Source organism: Rhineura floridana, chromosome 6, assembly GCF_030035675.1.
Source record: "Rhineura floridana isolate rRhiFlo1 chromosome 6, rRhiFlo1.hap2, whole genome shotgun sequence".
NCBI classification, from domain to species: Eukaryota; Metazoa; Chordata; class Lepidosauria; order Squamata; family Rhineuridae; genus Rhineura; species Rhineura floridana.
Genome location: NC_084485.1, coordinates 80,891,990 through 80,909,323, shown reverse-complemented (window position 1 = coordinate 80,909,323; position 17,334 = coordinate 80,891,990). Strand labels below are relative to the sequence as shown.

The 17,334-nt window shown below is 44.7% G+C and overlaps 1 protein-coding gene and 1 long non-coding RNA gene across 11 annotated transcripts in view; one reads left to right on the top strand and one right to left on the bottom strand.

Annotated features, from left to right (window-relative positions):
- The window catches only part of LOC133387589 (uncharacterized), a 39,554-nt gene extending 22,649 nt beyond the window's left edge, over window positions 1-16,905 (top strand). The window contains exons 2-3 of the long non-coding RNA XR_009763518.1: window positions 12,177-12,289; window positions 13,215-16,905. This is a non-coding gene — a long non-coding RNA (uncharacterized LOC133387589). The remainder of the gene's footprint in view (window positions 1-12,176; window positions 12,290-13,214) is intronic.
- Window positions 1-17,334, bottom strand: part of PTPRF (protein tyrosine phosphatase receptor type F) — an 834,986-nt gene that overhangs the window by 3,556 nt on the left and 814,096 nt on the right. For all 10 annotated transcript variants that reach the window (XM_061632671.1, XM_061632670.1, XM_061632668.1 and 7 more), the window contains 7 exons: window positions 16,334-16,509; window positions 10,529-10,648; window positions 8,827-8,981; window positions 6,321-6,606; window positions 3,158-3,336; window positions 1,347-1,473; window positions 365-490 (listed from right to left, as the gene is read on the bottom strand). In XM_061632671.1, coding sequence (XP_061488655.1) covers window positions 365-490; window positions 1,347-1,473; window positions 3,158-3,336; window positions 6,321-6,606; window positions 8,827-8,981; window positions 10,529-10,648; window positions 16,334-16,509 — 1,169 coding nt within the window. The remainder of the gene's footprint in view (window positions 1-364; window positions 491-1,346; window positions 1,474-3,157; window positions 3,337-6,320; window positions 6,607-8,826; window positions 8,982-10,528; window positions 10,649-16,333; window positions 16,510-17,334) is intronic.

Genomic DNA, 17,334 nt, shown 5'->3' with positions numbered 1-17,334 from the left:
AGCCTTCATACCCAGCCTTCATACTCAGCCTTAATACTCAGCCTTCATACTCAGCCTTCATACTCACTCAGTCCTACTCGTGCCCTGAGGCGGTGAGGGCAAGGTGAACTGAATAGATTACATTTGCTGCTCAGTGGCTTTTTATATCAGGCTGTAGTATAGATAAGCACATCTGAAATCCATGCTACTGATTACCAGATGGTTCAGCCCCTTAACACAGAAATACCAATGTAGGGGCAATAAAGCAACGGGCGATCAGATGCGTAATGAAGATAAATGCCCTTCTGCACTATGCTACTTGCAATTTCTGAGCAGTAATGGAAATAAGTATTGACGAACTCAAGGCAGACTGTATGGTACTCACTCTGGCATCAGTGACCTTGAACTCACGCAGAATGTACTGAGGCATGTTGTATTCAGCCATGGGATCCACCACAAAGTACTGGTACCGAGCAGAGCGCTCTGCTGGCCAGTACTGATGGCATTTCTCCTGAAAAACAAAGAAAGAGGCAGAATCGCTACAGTCAAAATGTGGGGCATAAAGAGTGATGTGATTGAGGCTAGAATATTCTAGAGTGATGACGTGAGGCTGCTCTTGACATCTTGTGCTGCAGAACAGTACAATACCGGCAACTCCATGATCTAATATGAGCAAGCAAGTAACTGATTTGTTTCCTCCCTCTTGCCATGATGCGATTGATTGGACTCACCTTGCTCCTTGCACATCTCTTGCTGAGCAATCAGCCTGCTCTTCCATGCCAAGTTACCAAGGAACCTCAGTTCTACCCCAAATGGCCTTTTTTTGTTGTTGGTTCTGGGCAAATCCACAAAGCAAAAAACCTTAACCTAAAGCTTGGAGGGCAGGCAAGGGAATAAAATATTTTGATGGCTCAAGAGAACACTCGTTTGGTTCACCAGCCGAGTCCTGGCAGAGCTAGTCAGGCATGTAGCTGGAGATGAAAGATGACCTGTTTATTGAGCATTAATTCCAATTTGTGTGCAGGGAGGTTATATGACTTCACATCAATTGATTGTACTACTTCCCGTCACTTTCCTTACCACAAAACAAATGATTTTTGTTGTTACGTTAGTGTGCTTAATTCACTTTTAATAGTGCAGACGTAAATTTGTTGGTATGCAATTGAATACCTCCACAAAATAGTGAGTCTGGAGATTTTAGTGCAATGATCTTTACCTTTAGCAGCAACTTCAGTCCCCTCCAGCTCTTATGAGAAGGAAAGCAAAATCTCTGCTCCAAAGACTACTGGAACCTCACTGTGGAAACAGCCCCAAATCAGATTTCACTTAGCACTAATTTTTCTCAGCAGTTTAGGATGCTAGCTTACCCGCCCCATCTCTCGCAGTTTGGTCAGCATCACCACGATAGTGGAATTGTGCTCCCACAGCATCCGCCAGAAGTCCTCTGTAGTCTCAGCCAGGGGTCCCTGTGTAGCAATGTAGGCCTTTTGCTGCCTGTAAGATATCAAACAGTTCAGAGTGGTGGATGACTCTGGCACTTCTGAGATAGAAAAGAGGTGCTTAGCAGTTGGGTCTAGAAAGCTACAAAAGGGATTGCTGGCATAAGTCATAATCAACTTGAAGGCACATAACACACACAATTGTAAAGAGAAGCTGTGATGTCTGTATGTTACCACTGTGGGGCACTACAGATCCTTGAATATAGTCTTCGGCTCTTAGCCTTATCCACCCTCATTTAATCTCTCTGCTGGTGCTAAAAATTAATGAATCTGTTGTAGGACAGCTGTAATGTGCGGGACAGAGATGGAAGCTGTTCCAAGGTGGATTTATAAGACATCATAAAAGGCAGTAACGAGGAGGGGGTGAGGTGGCAGAAACAAAGGCGCTAATAAAGATGCAGCTTCAGAGCTGTCTATAGCACCTTGGGCCAATTGATCTTTTTAGATAAAGTGGAGAACGATTGCTCACTTCAAAGGAAAGGACAGGGAGAGATAAACAGGGGCCTGCAGGGATGTTTAGGTAGGACATGAAATGCTACCACCTGCTGCTTGGCAGGCATTTCCCCAGCATTCCCCTCCCAACAGTAGCAGCTCTGTCACAGCAACAGACACATGGAGATGGCAGCTCTAACAGACCCTGGGTTCTTGAAATCTGAAGCAGATAAGTGGCCAGGACCTCATCTGCTCTTCTGTGTCCAGCACAGCAGCCTAGAGGCTTGGCATCAGGCTCTCTTGTGTTTTGCTCTGAAAATCCCATGCTGCTGGATGTCTGCCACTCACATGCCTCTCCTAAGATATCCTTCACACTGCCAGTTCATGCCTGCTTTTGCAGCCTCCTGAGATGTATCTGAGTTGGGGGAAGTAAGATGTATGGCAATGCTTCCTCTGTCCTCACTCAGAGGCAAGCCATTTTGGAGACAGGTTGGCTCCTCCCTTGCACAAGACATTCTGTATCTTTGCTTTGCATGATGCATTTCAGCTGTTGCTATTGTATGAGAACATCCTTGAAAGACAGTACCATTGTGGAAGATGAACTATACAGTGAATTATCAGCAGCATCCTGGTTAATGAAAAGCTGAGGTTGTAGGAACCAGTACCTGTCAACCTCAGGCTAATAAAGCCTGAGAAGAAAAAGGTAACTTCCTGTTATAAGATCCTAGGCCCTGATGGGTAGGCAGCTTGAAAAAAGCCCCATGTTTGCAAATGAAAGGTTACTGTTTGTGCTCTAATTGAAAGGCAGAACTGTCCAGCATAAATCTGAATATTTATTATATATTTAGATTTTTTTTTAGATTTTAGATGATTTTTCTAATATGTAGATTTAATGCTGCAAACTTCTATTTAAAAAATTATTTTAAGGTATTAATGAAATGTTGAAATATTCTATTTAAAACTTTTTATGGATATGAATGAAATATTCAAATATTCATAGAAACACAAATAGCACACAGTTTGTGTTTTTATTCAAACTGTATGCAAGTTAAATATAGTTTTAATGTAAGTCACTTTGGGTCACTTTTTGTGAGGAACAGTGACTAACAAATATAATAAATTGTATATCATCATCATCACATTTTTGTAAAAAAGAAAAGAAAAAAGGATTGTCCAACTTAGAGAAGAAGCAACACAGCATCATCACAGAAGGAGGGTTCAGACCCTGGCTGGAATGACTACATTACCTATAGCCATCTACAAAGCTGGCATTGATGTAATCTGAGCCCTCGACGCCTCGGATTGGCTGCAGGCAAACTCGTGTCAGCTCATAGGGCATAATATTCACTAGGCGGTTTTTGAATTTGTTGCATGGGAGGTTGGCACTGATGAATCGTGAGGTATGTGCTTTAGAGTTGGCGAGGAGCTGTGAGGAGAGGAGATGTGACAGATCAGAGGGAGACGGGGACACGCAGGAATGGTAACTACTCTGGGAGCAGCAACTCCCACAATATTATGTACTCACAGAATTCATTCTGTTACAGAGAAGAATGGCTGAGGTGTCAAGAGGCCAAGTATGATTCTATGGTCTAGACCACCCCCTTCCTCTACTCCCTCAGCTGGAATTGAAGGGAAATTTCCATCTTTTCTAGAAATCTTGAAAATAAGGAAAGTTCCTGCCTGCCCTGGCAAAGGTCCTGAGGAAGAAAGAACTTGAGAGGATATTATCTCAGCCCAAGTCTGCACCTGATGCGAGCCAAACTGGGTTTGTCACAACATACACTCAAATATCTGCTGCCTCTTACAGTTCCAAACCTGCTCGTCACATTCACACTATAAATATTTGGTGCACATTTTAAAACATCTTAGTTGTACACCTAAAGATGTAACATAACATGTAAAGAGGCCCTAAGATTCACACATATGTGTTTGTATGTGGGAACTTGAGGGTCACTCTATAATGTTCCACCCACTAGGAGCTCTTGTTCTTTGTTTACCAACTCTCATACTAACATCATTCTGGACCCCCTTAGACACATGTACCTTGCTCTTCTGAGTTCCCCCTGTCTTCTGCCTCATGCTGGTGTCTTTTGAGCATGGCTGAAATATCTTGTGCTTAGTGAGTGGCTCTGTACAGGATGTTGCATGGAATACCATAATTAGACTGTGCAAGATGGGTGTCTTAGTCATTTGTTAGGATCCATCAAGATACAATCCTCTGAAGAGGAAGGGGAGCAGGATTCTGTGGTGGTTTCTGGCACAATTGGGGGTTCTGTATCCCCTGATGCCCAGGCAGAGGCCATTTCCTCAGATATGCTCAAGGGAGCTCTAATATGGATTCCTCCCTATCCTTTCAGCGACAGTAGTGGGGAAGGTTGATGCTCATGTCCAGCCAGGCAGTGAGTGCCTAATGGCCCAAGGACTCCCATCCATTACGCCTACTCAGGAAGAGGTGTGGCCACCTATCAGTCCTTAACTCCTCAGTGCTAATCCAGGAGATCCAGAAGATAAGCCTTGCTTAGCCTAGTAGCTTCGAATCCTCACAGAACGGCTTCCTTGCCTGGCTGCAACAGCAGAATTTTTCACATGCTCTACTACAAAGGAGGAGGCAGGGTCATACAAGTGGAATCTTTTCAGAGCATTTTTCCAATGCAATGCCCCATGTGGAGGTATTTCCAAATTGTATGAAGGCTTGGAAATCTAGTTTGCTCCACTTAATTCACTCCCCATTCATTTTTCCTTCATCTTTACTGCAGCTCTACCCATTCAACTCTCTCACTCTGTGGCTCCTACTCTGATGCATAGAATGGAGCATAAGACCATGCTGCTTTCAGAACCAGGGCTGGCATCAGAGCCGTCGTGTGACATCTGTTGAGGCCCATTGCTGACTGCCAGAGCCCTGTTGTTCCTTCTCATTATCACTGCCTACTTGCCTACCCTTTCCAAGCAATAAGAAGAAGCGGCCGCAGCCGCCACCTGCTTCCATGTCTGCCTTTTCCCTCTGGTTAGTGCTGGAGCAGGCTAGGCCCAATTCCCACCACCACTGAGTGCCAGCCATTCATTCCCCTCACCAGTATCACTTCTTGCTCTCTCCATCATCTCTCTTGGGAGCGGCTGCAGCGGCAAGGAAAAGCAGTATCTAGTGCCGCCTGTTTGCTCCTCTTCTTTTCCGGAGTGAATAAGCAGACAGCAATAGATGTTCCTCCTCACTGCTGAGCCTTGTCACCGCTGTCTCTCTGCTCACTCACCCTCAGAGGAGAGCAAAGCAGTGGGCAGAGTAAGTCATCCAGCAAGTAGTGGCAGTTGCTGCTCTTCCTTGCTGCCATCACCACTCTCACATTCATGAGCACTAATGTCAGAAAAGAGCAGCAGCAGCAAGCCAGCCACCACTTGCTCTCTTCTTCTTCTGGGAAGTAGTGGGGATTGGGCATGAAGGGAAAGGGTGCAAATTAGGGTGAGGAGCGCAAGGGCCCTACCAAGGGAGACGTGTCAAACTCCCCCCTCCCCCAAATCCTGAAGCTGTCAGCTTTCAGAGCAAAGAGGCAGCAGTGTTTTGCTTTGTGCTGTTTCCACAGCAAGTCAATATTTTGACTCTCTGGCTGCTGTTTTGCAAGAGGCTATTCCCAGGATAGTGCAGGGCTTCCGCAGTCTGTTTCACACTCTACATGCTCTGCTGCTTCTCCACAGGAACTATCTTCCCCCACACGCCTTTGCTGTACAAATGCACATCATCGGAGAACGTGGGCATTAGCAAAAATTGCAGGCCGTATCAAGGCTGTAAGAAAAATTGGTGTGAAGCTGCCACAAGTGTGGGCGGTGGTTCTGGCAAGCACAGATACTTGTGACGACCAGGGGACTTTCCTTCCCTAAATTGCACCAGGCAACATGCCAGCTAAGCCTGACAGTGGCCCTCCCTCTCTCCTCCTCTTCCATGCTAGGGAGAAGTACAAGCACAGCAAGGCAGGGGGCACTGGAGCTGTTGACATTTCAAGTATTTAAAACAAGAAGCATTATCCAGAGAAGTTGTTCATAGCGACATCAATTACCACTAATGCCCAATCTGCATCTGATTTTCGATGCAGCTCCAGCCATTCGGCGAAGCAACGCTACTGAGAACTTCACATCAATCTGCCTTTTTATATCCTTCTCAGAAGCTGCTAATTTGAGAGGGAAATGTTGAGGACACCCACCCTGCAATGCAAATGTATTTTAATAATTTTCTGCCTTGTTTAGAAATTTACAAACGAATCACTATCCCTAGAAAATCTCCCTTCAACCCAGGAATTGACTTCTCATAGTAGTTCACAGATTTGTGGAATATGACAGATAGGACATCAGTTCCAGCTGTGCAGCTCTATGATTGCTCTGTGTTGACGTATGTGGAGATATTGCAAATGCTCTTCTGCTCACCTTAAACTCCAGTTCCATTGCTGTGACGCTCTCACCTGGAGGTACCTGATTCAGCTTCTGGATGTGAGCAAAGAGGTTGCGTGCAGGCACCTCAGTGTTTCCACAGGTGGCTGCCTCAAGCAAGGCCTCGTGGATGAAGATATATTGATCCTCAGTCTGCACCATATAGTTTCTTTGTGAGCGCATGCAGGTCACATGCCCATAGATGTCCACTGTCTTCTCATGCTTCATCCGCTCAAGCATGGCATCAATTACAATGAAGCAGCCTGTCCTTCCCACACCAGCACTGTAAAAGCATAACAAAAACATGAAATGGTGCTTTCTTCAGAGCCAGACCTAACCCTTTACTCCATACTCTTCCCACTCCCATCCTCCACCCCTGTCTGAATGTTGTAGAAACAGAGAGTCCTTCCTCTTTCAACAAGCCTTTTAAGTTGAGACCTTATCCCAGTCTGCAACTGTGTTGGAATTGCTTTTTAATATGTTTTTAAAACTTTTTTTAAAAAACAATATGTTTTAACCTTTTTTAATATGTCTTGAAAACTTTTAAAACATGTTTTTAAAGATGTTTTGTTTTAATGTATTTTAACGTCTGTTTTTATGATGTTTTAAAGTGTTTTTAGTGCTTTTGTTTGGTGCCCTGGGCTCCTGCTGGGAGGAAGGGCAGGATATAAATCAAATAATAAATAAATAAGGTCACTCTTTCCCCCTAAGATAGGTTCTTAGAAGACCTCTAAAGAAGGCAGGTTGACACTTGTGAATAGATCAAACGGAATTAGGATGCTGGGATTCAGAACAATTCTCTCCCCCTGCTCACTTCTGAGCAATGGTCCTCCCTTACAAAACCAGTGAACCTAAATCTTCCTCAGTGGAGGCAGGACTGATCCTTTTCAAGTGAATAACTTGATCCTGTTCCCAGTGCACAAACTAGCACAACTGAAAGCACACCAACAAACAACAGATGTGATATCTGACAGCTAAGAATTCTACAGCAGGACTTCTCTTTGCTGCTGGCTCATGTCAAATTCTTAACAGGGTTTTAATAGGGAGAGAGCATGTGTTAATTATACACCACTCCCATCTGAACCAGAGCATGAAGGGAGAGCATTAAATACCGTTTCTAAGGAGTTTGCGAGAGCTGCAGTGATGAAGTGGTTTGTTCAGTAATAGTTCCCACTCAGCTGCAAGAGATAAATCACTGGCCAGATAAGATGCTGATTCCTAGTGAACTAATGTTTGTGGCTGAAGCAGCCATTTCTTTCCGTCCTGAAGTGTAGCAAGAGAGTCTATGAGTAGATATGCAGATGGTGTGTCTTCATCTCTAAATACACTGTATGTGTATATTTGTGCTCTGTGTTCATGCGAAGAGATGTCCATATGTTTTTGTGCTGTGAATGCATGTAGTTAGCAGCATGTGAATGTTTGAGCAGTAAGTTTAGTTTAGGTATGTCACTTTCCTGAATTTACGGAAGGAGGGGAGGTCAAGTTTGGGGTTGGGAAAGAACGTGAATGGGGAATGGTGGTTGTCCTGATAAGGGGGTAATGGCGGAGGGAATAAGGATGAGGAATTTTTGGGAGGGGGTCTTTGACCTGGAAAGGGGTTATTGGAGGGAGGAAGATGCCTTGAGGGGAATGAATATGGTGGGGGTGGGGAAGCTATGACTGGAAGCTGAATGGAGACCAGGGATGGGATTCCTAAGAGGAATATTTGGGGTAAGGGTGTTTTTTGATCAGGAAAGTGGGGGGGGAGATGTCCTGAGAGGAATAATTATGGAGAAGTAATACAGGAGTCATTAGTGCGTTTATGACTGGAAACTGGAACAGGAATCTTTTTTGGGGGGGGAAGATGTTCTGAGGAGAATAATGAAGGCTGTCATGAGAAAAGTATTGGGGGATGTCATTGTTTTTATTGATGTATTTTTATATTGGTGTTTATTTTTTGTAAGCTGCCTTGAGGGCCTTTTGGCCAAAAGGCGGGGTAGAAATAAACAATAATAATAATAATTGTGTATGGTGCTGGGATATTTCATCTTATTGTGTGGTTCAGTGAGATTTTCTACCCTGGAGATTTGAATATTCATTTTAATGTGTAGTACCTAGCCTAAGCCTTCAGGTTCAGGGGAGGGGGGAAGAATCAAATCAATAGAAGAGTAATAATTGTATATTTCATGGGTGCCAAAATGTGCATGTATTTTGTGTGTGATATGTGACTCTAGTTACCAGTATTCTTGCCACTGGATGCATATGTGGAATTCCCCTCTGAAAATTTGCTTCTCATATAATTTTAATTTTTATAATGTTGTTTCTCAGGAGGAAAAAACAGTGAATTAAGAGTTGCTGTGATTGGCATTGACTGTGAAGTGCTTCTTATGTTACCAGAGGGGCTATAATGCCGATTTCATTGCTTCGGCAGCAGCAGACTAGCTGTAAATCCCAACAGGTCCATCACTGCCAAAATACAGAGAATGGCAAGCCCTTCCCATCCCTTTACACTGGTAGGCCTTACCTGCAATGTACAACTACTGGCCCAGCATCAGGAGGGTTGCAGGCTTTCACGCGTCTCAGGAAGGCTAAGATCGGGGTAGGGTACTCCGGTACCCCATGGTCAGGCCAAGCCATAAACTGGAACTGCCGCAGCTCCCGCTTTTCACTGGACCCATTCTATGGAAGAAGCCAGAAGTTGCCAGGTGGTGGTGGTGTACTGGACAGTGGGCTTATTTCCCTCGTTTAACAATCCCGTGCTATAGATTAATACAGACTCTTCAGGACACAGGAATGGAAAAATCTTGTTCAGGCCAAGAGCTGCACTTTCTCATGGCCATCCATCCAAGGAATCACATGCCAATGGTGGACAGGGTCAAAACAAAAGGGTGGGTGGCAAAAGCTCTCTTCAGGTGTTCAAAATCTGGAAAGTTACCATGTCGACTGGGATGAGTGTGTGAGCTTTGCCCCATCACTCTTTGCCTTCTAACTTGTGGAAGATGACTGTGTGAAACAGGCAGCTTTTTGTATCCGCAAGTGTTCTCTGCATGTTTTACAGCCAGATTTTGAATATCTGGAGAGGGCTACATTCACATGTGTCATACGTATACATAGCAGACATACACTTCTCCCCTCCCTTCCTACACCCATACACACCACACACCCAGACTCTTGACTCTCACCTACCCCAAACCCCACACCACACCAATGAGGCTTAAAAAAAGATTTTAGCTTTTTTCAAGTCTAAATCCCAGAATGGGAAGGACGACTTTCATGGAGATTGCAGCTTGGGAGCGCAGGGGTAGCCCTTCCCTCCCCAGCTGCAATCTCCACAAAGATCCCCCCCATGAATCTAAACAGCCCCTCAATGAAGCCAACAGAAGGCTGTTTTCAAACCTAACTATTGTGTGAGGAGGGCACATTTTTTGTTGTTGTTGGGGTTGAGGTACATGAGAAAAGGAGGGTTAATCCTTCCCTCCCCAGTTTTGCCCTCCTCTTGAAAATGCCCTCCATGATATTAAGGCTTCAAAACAGACTCTACTGAGAAGCTGTTTCAAGCCTAATTGGTGTTGGGGTGGGGAGGAAGGTTGGAGAGCAGAGGCTGTGGGATGGATCTGGAAGCCTCACAGGCTGCATTTGGTGATATGTATATAATCTGTTTTATTTTGTTCTGCTTTTGTTTCACCCTGGGTTTTTGTCTGCCTGCTGTGATTTGTTATTGGTTATATTTGAATTGTTCTTTGTTGGCTGCTCTGAGGTCCATGGCTAAGAGGTGTTTAAATAGACAGACAGACTTCTTCAAGCCATTCTAATCTTCAGGCTTCACCCAAGTACATCAGCACAATGGCAACACAAGGCTTGGCCTTCATTGCAAGGCTGCGATACACAAAGAGTCTCTTTTGGACTCCATGGCCTTACAGGCCCCTTCCAACTCTTACATTCTATGATTCCCCTCTGTGTGAGGGCAAAGAACAACCTAACCACACAACACTCAGATGGTGCTGACTCATTAAGTTCTCAGTGCTGGGCTGGTTACTGTGCCTGAACTGAGAGTGAACGTAAGATGCAGAGGAAGGAAGACTGGGTTGGCAGCTCCAGCCTGTTTGGGATGATGGGCTCCCTCATGACAAGCATCTGTGAAAGAGCAAATACAATTCCTTGCACATACGTGCAACTCTCTGGACAGGCTCTCACAAGATCTTGGCTGCTCACACTTCCTCCTGTACCTTGTATAGGGCAAATGTTCGGACTGTGTATGTTGCAAGTTCGACCGTGTCCAACAGTGTCACCTGGATCAATCCATAGGTCTCTGTACCACGGCCTGGCCAATACTGGTCACACTTTACCTACAATGAGAAAGAGTCAAGAGTGAGCCAGTGTGTGGGATGAGTCTCTTACTGGGGTGTGTATATGCCTCAGAGCCTGGATTTCTCCCCTCACTCAGATCAAATTTCACCTGCCCCTACTAGGAGCCAATGGCTGATGTGAGTCCACCATGAGTACAGTGTAGAAATGCAAAACAATTATACTGCATTTGGCCAAGGCTTACAGAGCAAATGGATTTTTTTGTCTGGTTCTCTACTTTCTGCAAAAGACCAGTAAGACTGGATAGTCAGGCAGGGAACAACGAAAGACAAGATGCTTGGTACTCAAAAGTAGGAATAAAAAACAATAATGTTAATGGACGAGGGGAGAGCAATGGAGAGAAATGGTCGATTCAAAAGCAATTTCTTCCTCTGTAATTTTCTGCCCTTTCCCTGCTCTTTGGGAAGATTGGTGCCTGTAGACAAATGTGCTCATCTTTCCTCCCCCTCAGTGGTGAATGTGGGAAGCCTGGTCACAGCCTATAATCCTCTGCTTGGGAATCTGCTAGGGTTCCTGCCATGACAGTCACTGGCACTATCCTCCCCAAGAGACAGCTGATGGGGAGAAGGTCCTCTAAGTAGGCATGGAGCAGTAGATTTCTGAAAGTCAACTGGCAGAGAGATGTCTGCCAGTTTGAACCAAGAAAAGTCTAGGAAGAGACAGTCAGATTTAGCCACAGAACGGACATTCTGAAACCTCCCAGAGAAACACACAGGAGTTTTGTAATGAGCTTCTCTATGGCTGGCCCCAGAAGAAATGCCAATGTGTGTTTGCTGAGAGAAGCCCCTCACTAGGGTAGCTGAGAATGCTGCTCTCTGCTGAACTAGGTTTGGCCTGTTTCACTGGGAAGATGGAAGACGTGCCAGGCTACGAAGCCTGTTTTCATCTAGTTCTCTCCCACCTAATAACTCTTTGTCAAAGCCCAAAACCAGGAATTGGGAAAGCACTTCCTGTCTACAACTCCACTATAGACAGTCCACTGAGCTAAACTAAATACCTTTCCATTAACATGTTTTCCTAGATACAAGTCCCTCTCTGAATGGTGGTCTACTCCTCTATTCAATGGCAAAGAGAGATGACAAGGAATTTGCCTTGGTTCTTTTCTCAAATCCTCCTCGATCATCTATCACTGTTTTCAGTACAAAATCCCATGTATGTCTGCTGCAATCCTTCTCTGTACTCTGCCCCACCTATCCAAGGGTGGCAGCTTTTCACCAATCCATCCCTTTTCCTCTGCTTCCTATTCTGCTTCCACCTATTTCTCCTGCTCAATTATTAGCTGTGCGTGTTTACAGGGATTGTAGAGAACGTGGAACAGCCTACTGAGAAATCAATGGCATTCTGCACTGCTAACTTAGAAACATTTTTAAGGGGTGGCCTTTGTAACCATTCCTAGATAAGAGATGCACCCTGGAGCCTGGGAAAGTTCCACCAGGATGCAACTTATTTTATTTCACAACTGCTGCTTATTCCAATGCTTGGCCTTTTTCTGTGCTTGGGTTTGGTCAGATGCAACTTGCCCATGCAGTTCGGAAAGTCTACAGAATTGCTGTGACTAACTGGAATCCTGGTTCCCACAGAAGTATGTACTCAACATGGAAGGTCTCCTGCATGGCTGACTGGTGAGTTGCCTCACACAAATGTAGTAAGTGGAAGTGCAGGCCTGCTTGCTTCCTGCAGCTTCTTCAGCAAGTGTCTCCCTTTTCCTGCCCAACTCTGGGGAAACTACAGTGCTGTGTATGTTCAAACACAAAATAAACTTTCAAGCAATCTATCCCAGGGTTTAATAGCAGAGCCCTAACTGGTAATTGAAAATTATTTATTCATGACCAGATAAGAGTCACTCACATTTTCTGCCAAATTTACCCGTAATGTTTATGCCCCATTTTCAAGCTCTGTAAATTTTATGCTGAAGCTGATGCACGATGGCACTAAACCAGATAAGAGAGTCTTTCTTCTGGCATTGCTCGCTTCTCATTAATGTCAGGAACACACTCACAACCTGGAAATTCATTTACTGATGGCAGTGCCCAATGGCTCCCTCAATTGCTGGAAGAATAAGGAAACTTGCCCTTCATACAGGTGCTACAAAGGGAGAAGAGCTAGTTTAGAATATATCTACACCAGGCAGGCCACATGCCAAGACCCGCTACCTGCAAAACTGGGGATGAGAGGTCTCTAAGGTATCCAGACTTGAAGGCACTTTATGTTGAGTGGTGCAGAAACTGAGGGAGTGCAAGGGGAGTTTCCTATGGAAAAGGCAGCCTGGGCTACTTCCCCTGAACACACATGGCCTTGGAGACTCAGTAAAGATTACACAGATTGCTGATTCTGCTGCCAATTGCAAAAGCTTTGCAGGCAGTGAATGGATTTGCTATTTGCACCTTTTATGTAGTGTGCAAACATGAAAGGTGAGGATGATGCATGCCACCAAGCTGGCAGGATCTGCTGGCCATAACAAGGAACCTAACAGTTTTTTCCTATAGATTGTTTTATTCATTTAATTTATTTATTATTTAATTTATATCCTACCCTTCGTCCCAGCAGGAGCTCAGAGGAGCCCAGATTGTTCCCTCTTCACAAGATGTGGAAACCCTTTGAAGAACTGGGCTCCACAAATCCCAGAGGTCAAAGTCCACAGCAACAATGCCCACAAACATCATTATACATTGAGGCTGAGAAAGTGGCTGCCAGCTGCTACCACTCATTTGAGACCGCTGGGAGACAAGAAGAGCCAGGCTTGAGTGAACACTGGAAAAATTCACCCTTTGTCTTGGAGAGTACCCAAATGCAGGGGCAGCTTTTACTCCTACCCATCAAGCACCTCTGGATGATTCCACTCTCAAGCAGTTATGATTTTTTAGGTTCCCTTGGTGTCTGCTTCCCCAGGAAGTATATCATAACTGTGATTAATAGCAAAGGCATACCTCTAAAGAGTAGCAGTATACATTCAATTCAGTGCAGAGAAACAAGCGTGTAAGTGAATCTCCCCCACCCACTCCACTTGGCTGGACAGTATGCCAACTCACTGAAGTATGTCACCTTGAGGGTGCTACTGCATCCTCTCTCTTGTAGGAGGTAATTAGGAGAGGGAAAGGTGGGAAGTGTGCTTCTAGGAGATAATGTACATCTCAACAAGCAGCTAGGCAGGAGAGAGAGAAATGTGCCCAAAGGGCTTTACATGACATGTTATCTTGGAGAAACACACTCTGTGGAACATCGTCTGATAGCTGGATGGCCCCAAAGGAAAGCAAACTGGACTTTGGATATTCATTTATTCTGACACATAAAAAAGGGTCATTTCTTTTACCTCAAATGCAAACACTATTCTAAAATGGAAAAGGCCCAATTAATAACTGCAAACGAACATTGTGTCTGTTGCTTAAATGCAAGCACTTGGAGGCAAGTCTACTTGGTGAACTGTTTGTGCAAAGTAACTTCCCACCTACTTTTGCAATTTTAGCCATCTCTGTGCAACTGCAAGAGAAGGGTTGCATTGGAGTGCTTAAATTGCTGGAGTGGTGTGACAAATCGCTTTATACATAAAACTGCTTGCCACACAAAGCCACCACCACTTTGGAATGTTTACACTAGCAATCAGCCATTACTTGCAACAGAAAAGTGGGCTTTAGTTTTCAGTGCATAAACACTTTCAGATCCAACCTATCCCCACCTGTGCTTTCTAGAATAGGCATAGTGCAATAGCCACCCATCACCACCTTCCTATGCCATCTATATATGTATATGGTAGCAGTTGGGGTGACTACATATCACTCTGGTTGCCCCACCTAAAAAAAAAGGATATTGCAGAACAGCAGAGGGTACAGAACCAGCACAACAGGTGGATTGTCCTTGTGGAAAAAGGCTTTAAGGGCTATTTAACTTAGAAAAAAATTACTGAGGAGGGAATGGATAAAGATCATTAATGGAGTAGGAAGAATGACAAGGGGAAATTGTCAGAAACCTCGAGGCTATCCACTAAAAAAAGGCATGCATGTAAATTAAACAAATGCATGTGTTTTTTCACAATGCATGATTAGCTTAATGGAACACTTTGCTACATAATGTTGTTACGCAACTAGAACACAGTTTTAAAATCAGAGTAGATAAAATATGGGAAGGACAGGATAATACATGGCTCCTAACCATGGCATTCGGAAGGTCAAATATCAGATAGGTACATTATCATTTTTATTCCCAGTTTGTACACGTTTCTATGATATCTGGTTGGCCATTGTCAGAAAATCAGCTATATGGACTACTGATCTGATCCAGCACGGCATTTCTTATTGCTACTGTGATAGGCTCAGCAAAACCTGTGCAAATCCATGATGAATGAATGCATAAGGGGGCAGATCCCCCCCCAATACATTAATACTGACAAGCTATTTCTGCAAGAATCTGGATGTGATTCTTTTCTACCTAGGAGGGAGCACAGATTGGCCACAACTGTGCTCTTTGCAACTCGGCTCTGTTGTCCTCTTATCACATAAAGCACTGTGTTCTGCTTTCAGTATTAAAACTCAGCAAAGCAGAGAAGGATACATGCCTGTTTTCCCCCCTCTCCCTCCACATATCTCACCCTCCTTCATTCAGCTACTTCCCCCTCCCTGAAAATTCCCCATTTCCAATCTCCTGGCTCTATTTGACTAAAGAGACAACTGCACCACAGTCCAAGTGCACATCTCCCTGCCCTGTGGTTGGCATGGAAACATAAAATATTCTGTGAGCACAAATGCTCACTACAAAAGATGCTACTTTCTGGGGAACCCTCGCCCAAGATTCTCCAAACTGAGCTTCATGTCTTCAAGGGTATTTTTAGACACGTGCATCTTAAGCTCAAGGGCCCTCAGGCAAGTGGGAAGGTCACAGCTATGTAAGGGTCAAAGAACCCTCTCTAAAGCCCTGTGCACACATTCAGACTGTAAGCATGGGAACAGGGATTGAAACCATGGCAGCAGGTCTTGCCCTTTGGTGTGTCTGACCTCCATGTGTTAGAGAACACCTCTGCATAATAGCCTATGCATTAAGAGCTGCCCCCATTTCTTCCAGCTACAGATTACACAGTTGGCTTGTCTGTTACTATAGAAATGTCCTCTAAAGCATAGAAGTTGGGTGCACTAAGGGGATCGGGGCTTGCCACCATAATTCTGATTCCTCCCTCCCACTTTGACTGGCTTTGAACACCTGCACAAGAGGGGCCCCTCAGCTTGTCTGTCAAGCCACTGTATCACACGGGGAGTCATGCTGAGATTTTATTCTTTATATGTAGCTCAATGGGATAGAATCCCCACCATTATTCACTGGTGAAGCAAAACCTCCATCAGGCTGTGAAACAGCCTTATAATAAAAAAAACCATTCCCCCCTAGTTACTTCACTCATGTAGGCAACTGGGATATGATGTAGTTTGTGTTCACTTACAGATTTCTGGAATTGGTAGAGTAGGGAGGCTATGCATGATAGGCATGCTGGCATCAGTATACTCATACCGTCTTTGTCTGTAAAGTTATATTGCTCTATTTTTCCCAGAGGCCTGCCCTTAGAACCCCCTCAGTATCATATGAAACTACTACTAATCTCTGCTGCCCTGCATGCCCAGATTCAACATGGACTGCATTTCTATGAGTCATCCCTGCCCAGCAGTAGGGGTTGAGTATGTCCATACCCGAGACTTCTCCTCCAACCGGGTCATCATGACAATAGTTGCTGTGCGTTGTTCCCACACCATCCTCCAGAAGTCACTGAGTGTCTCTGGCAGAGGTCCCTGTGTAGCAATATATGCATTCTGCTTGCGGTAGCCATCAATGTAATTCGCATTGATGTAGTCACTTCCAGGAACACCTGAATGACAGAGAAAGAATGAAAGGGGATTGAGAAGACAAGGGAGTAGCCAGAATCCTAGGCCAGTTGGAAGAGGAAACAGACTGTTTAGATGCTTCACATATGAAGTGATGCTTTTACCATGCAGACCTCTGGCAGGGTGGAAATATATGTGCCATACCTAGCCCTGACCTGGTGCCAGGGTTCTTGGAGAACAAACCAGACACGCCACAGGTCAAGGATCTTGAGGAGCAGGCAGGATATCCTGAGATCAGTGCTCAGGATCCCCCAGAGGGGCCCTCTGGAGGGATACCTGCTGAAGAATGCTTGGAGCTGTAAGAGGAGGAGGTGGAACCACTCCTCAGTCCTCAAGAATGCTGGTGCCAAAGGCCCAGGCCAAAGATTAATGACATACCATGAATCTACAGACCCAGAGTTTGACATGGCTTGTGAGTAAACAATCCCAAAAATTTTTTTACTACCAGCAGCTGGGATTAGGGTATAATCTAGGAGGTGACAGTATAGAAGATCTTCCAGTTGCTGAAAACAATATAGGTCTCTTTGTTCTTGATCTGTGTTCTCCCTCATGGCTGGACTCACTATGGTACTGACCTTGGGCTGTTTCCTGACTTTGATTCTGGATCACATTTTGGACCTAGGCTGATTCTCTGTTCTTGACCTTGGCTTGTTGACTACACTGCATTATTTATTTACTTACTTACTTTTATATCCCACTTTTCCTTCAAGGAGCTCAAGGTGGCATACAAACATGGTTCTCCCCCTCACAATTTTATCCTCACAACAACCCTGTGAAGTAGGTTAGGCTGAGAGACCATGACTGGCCCA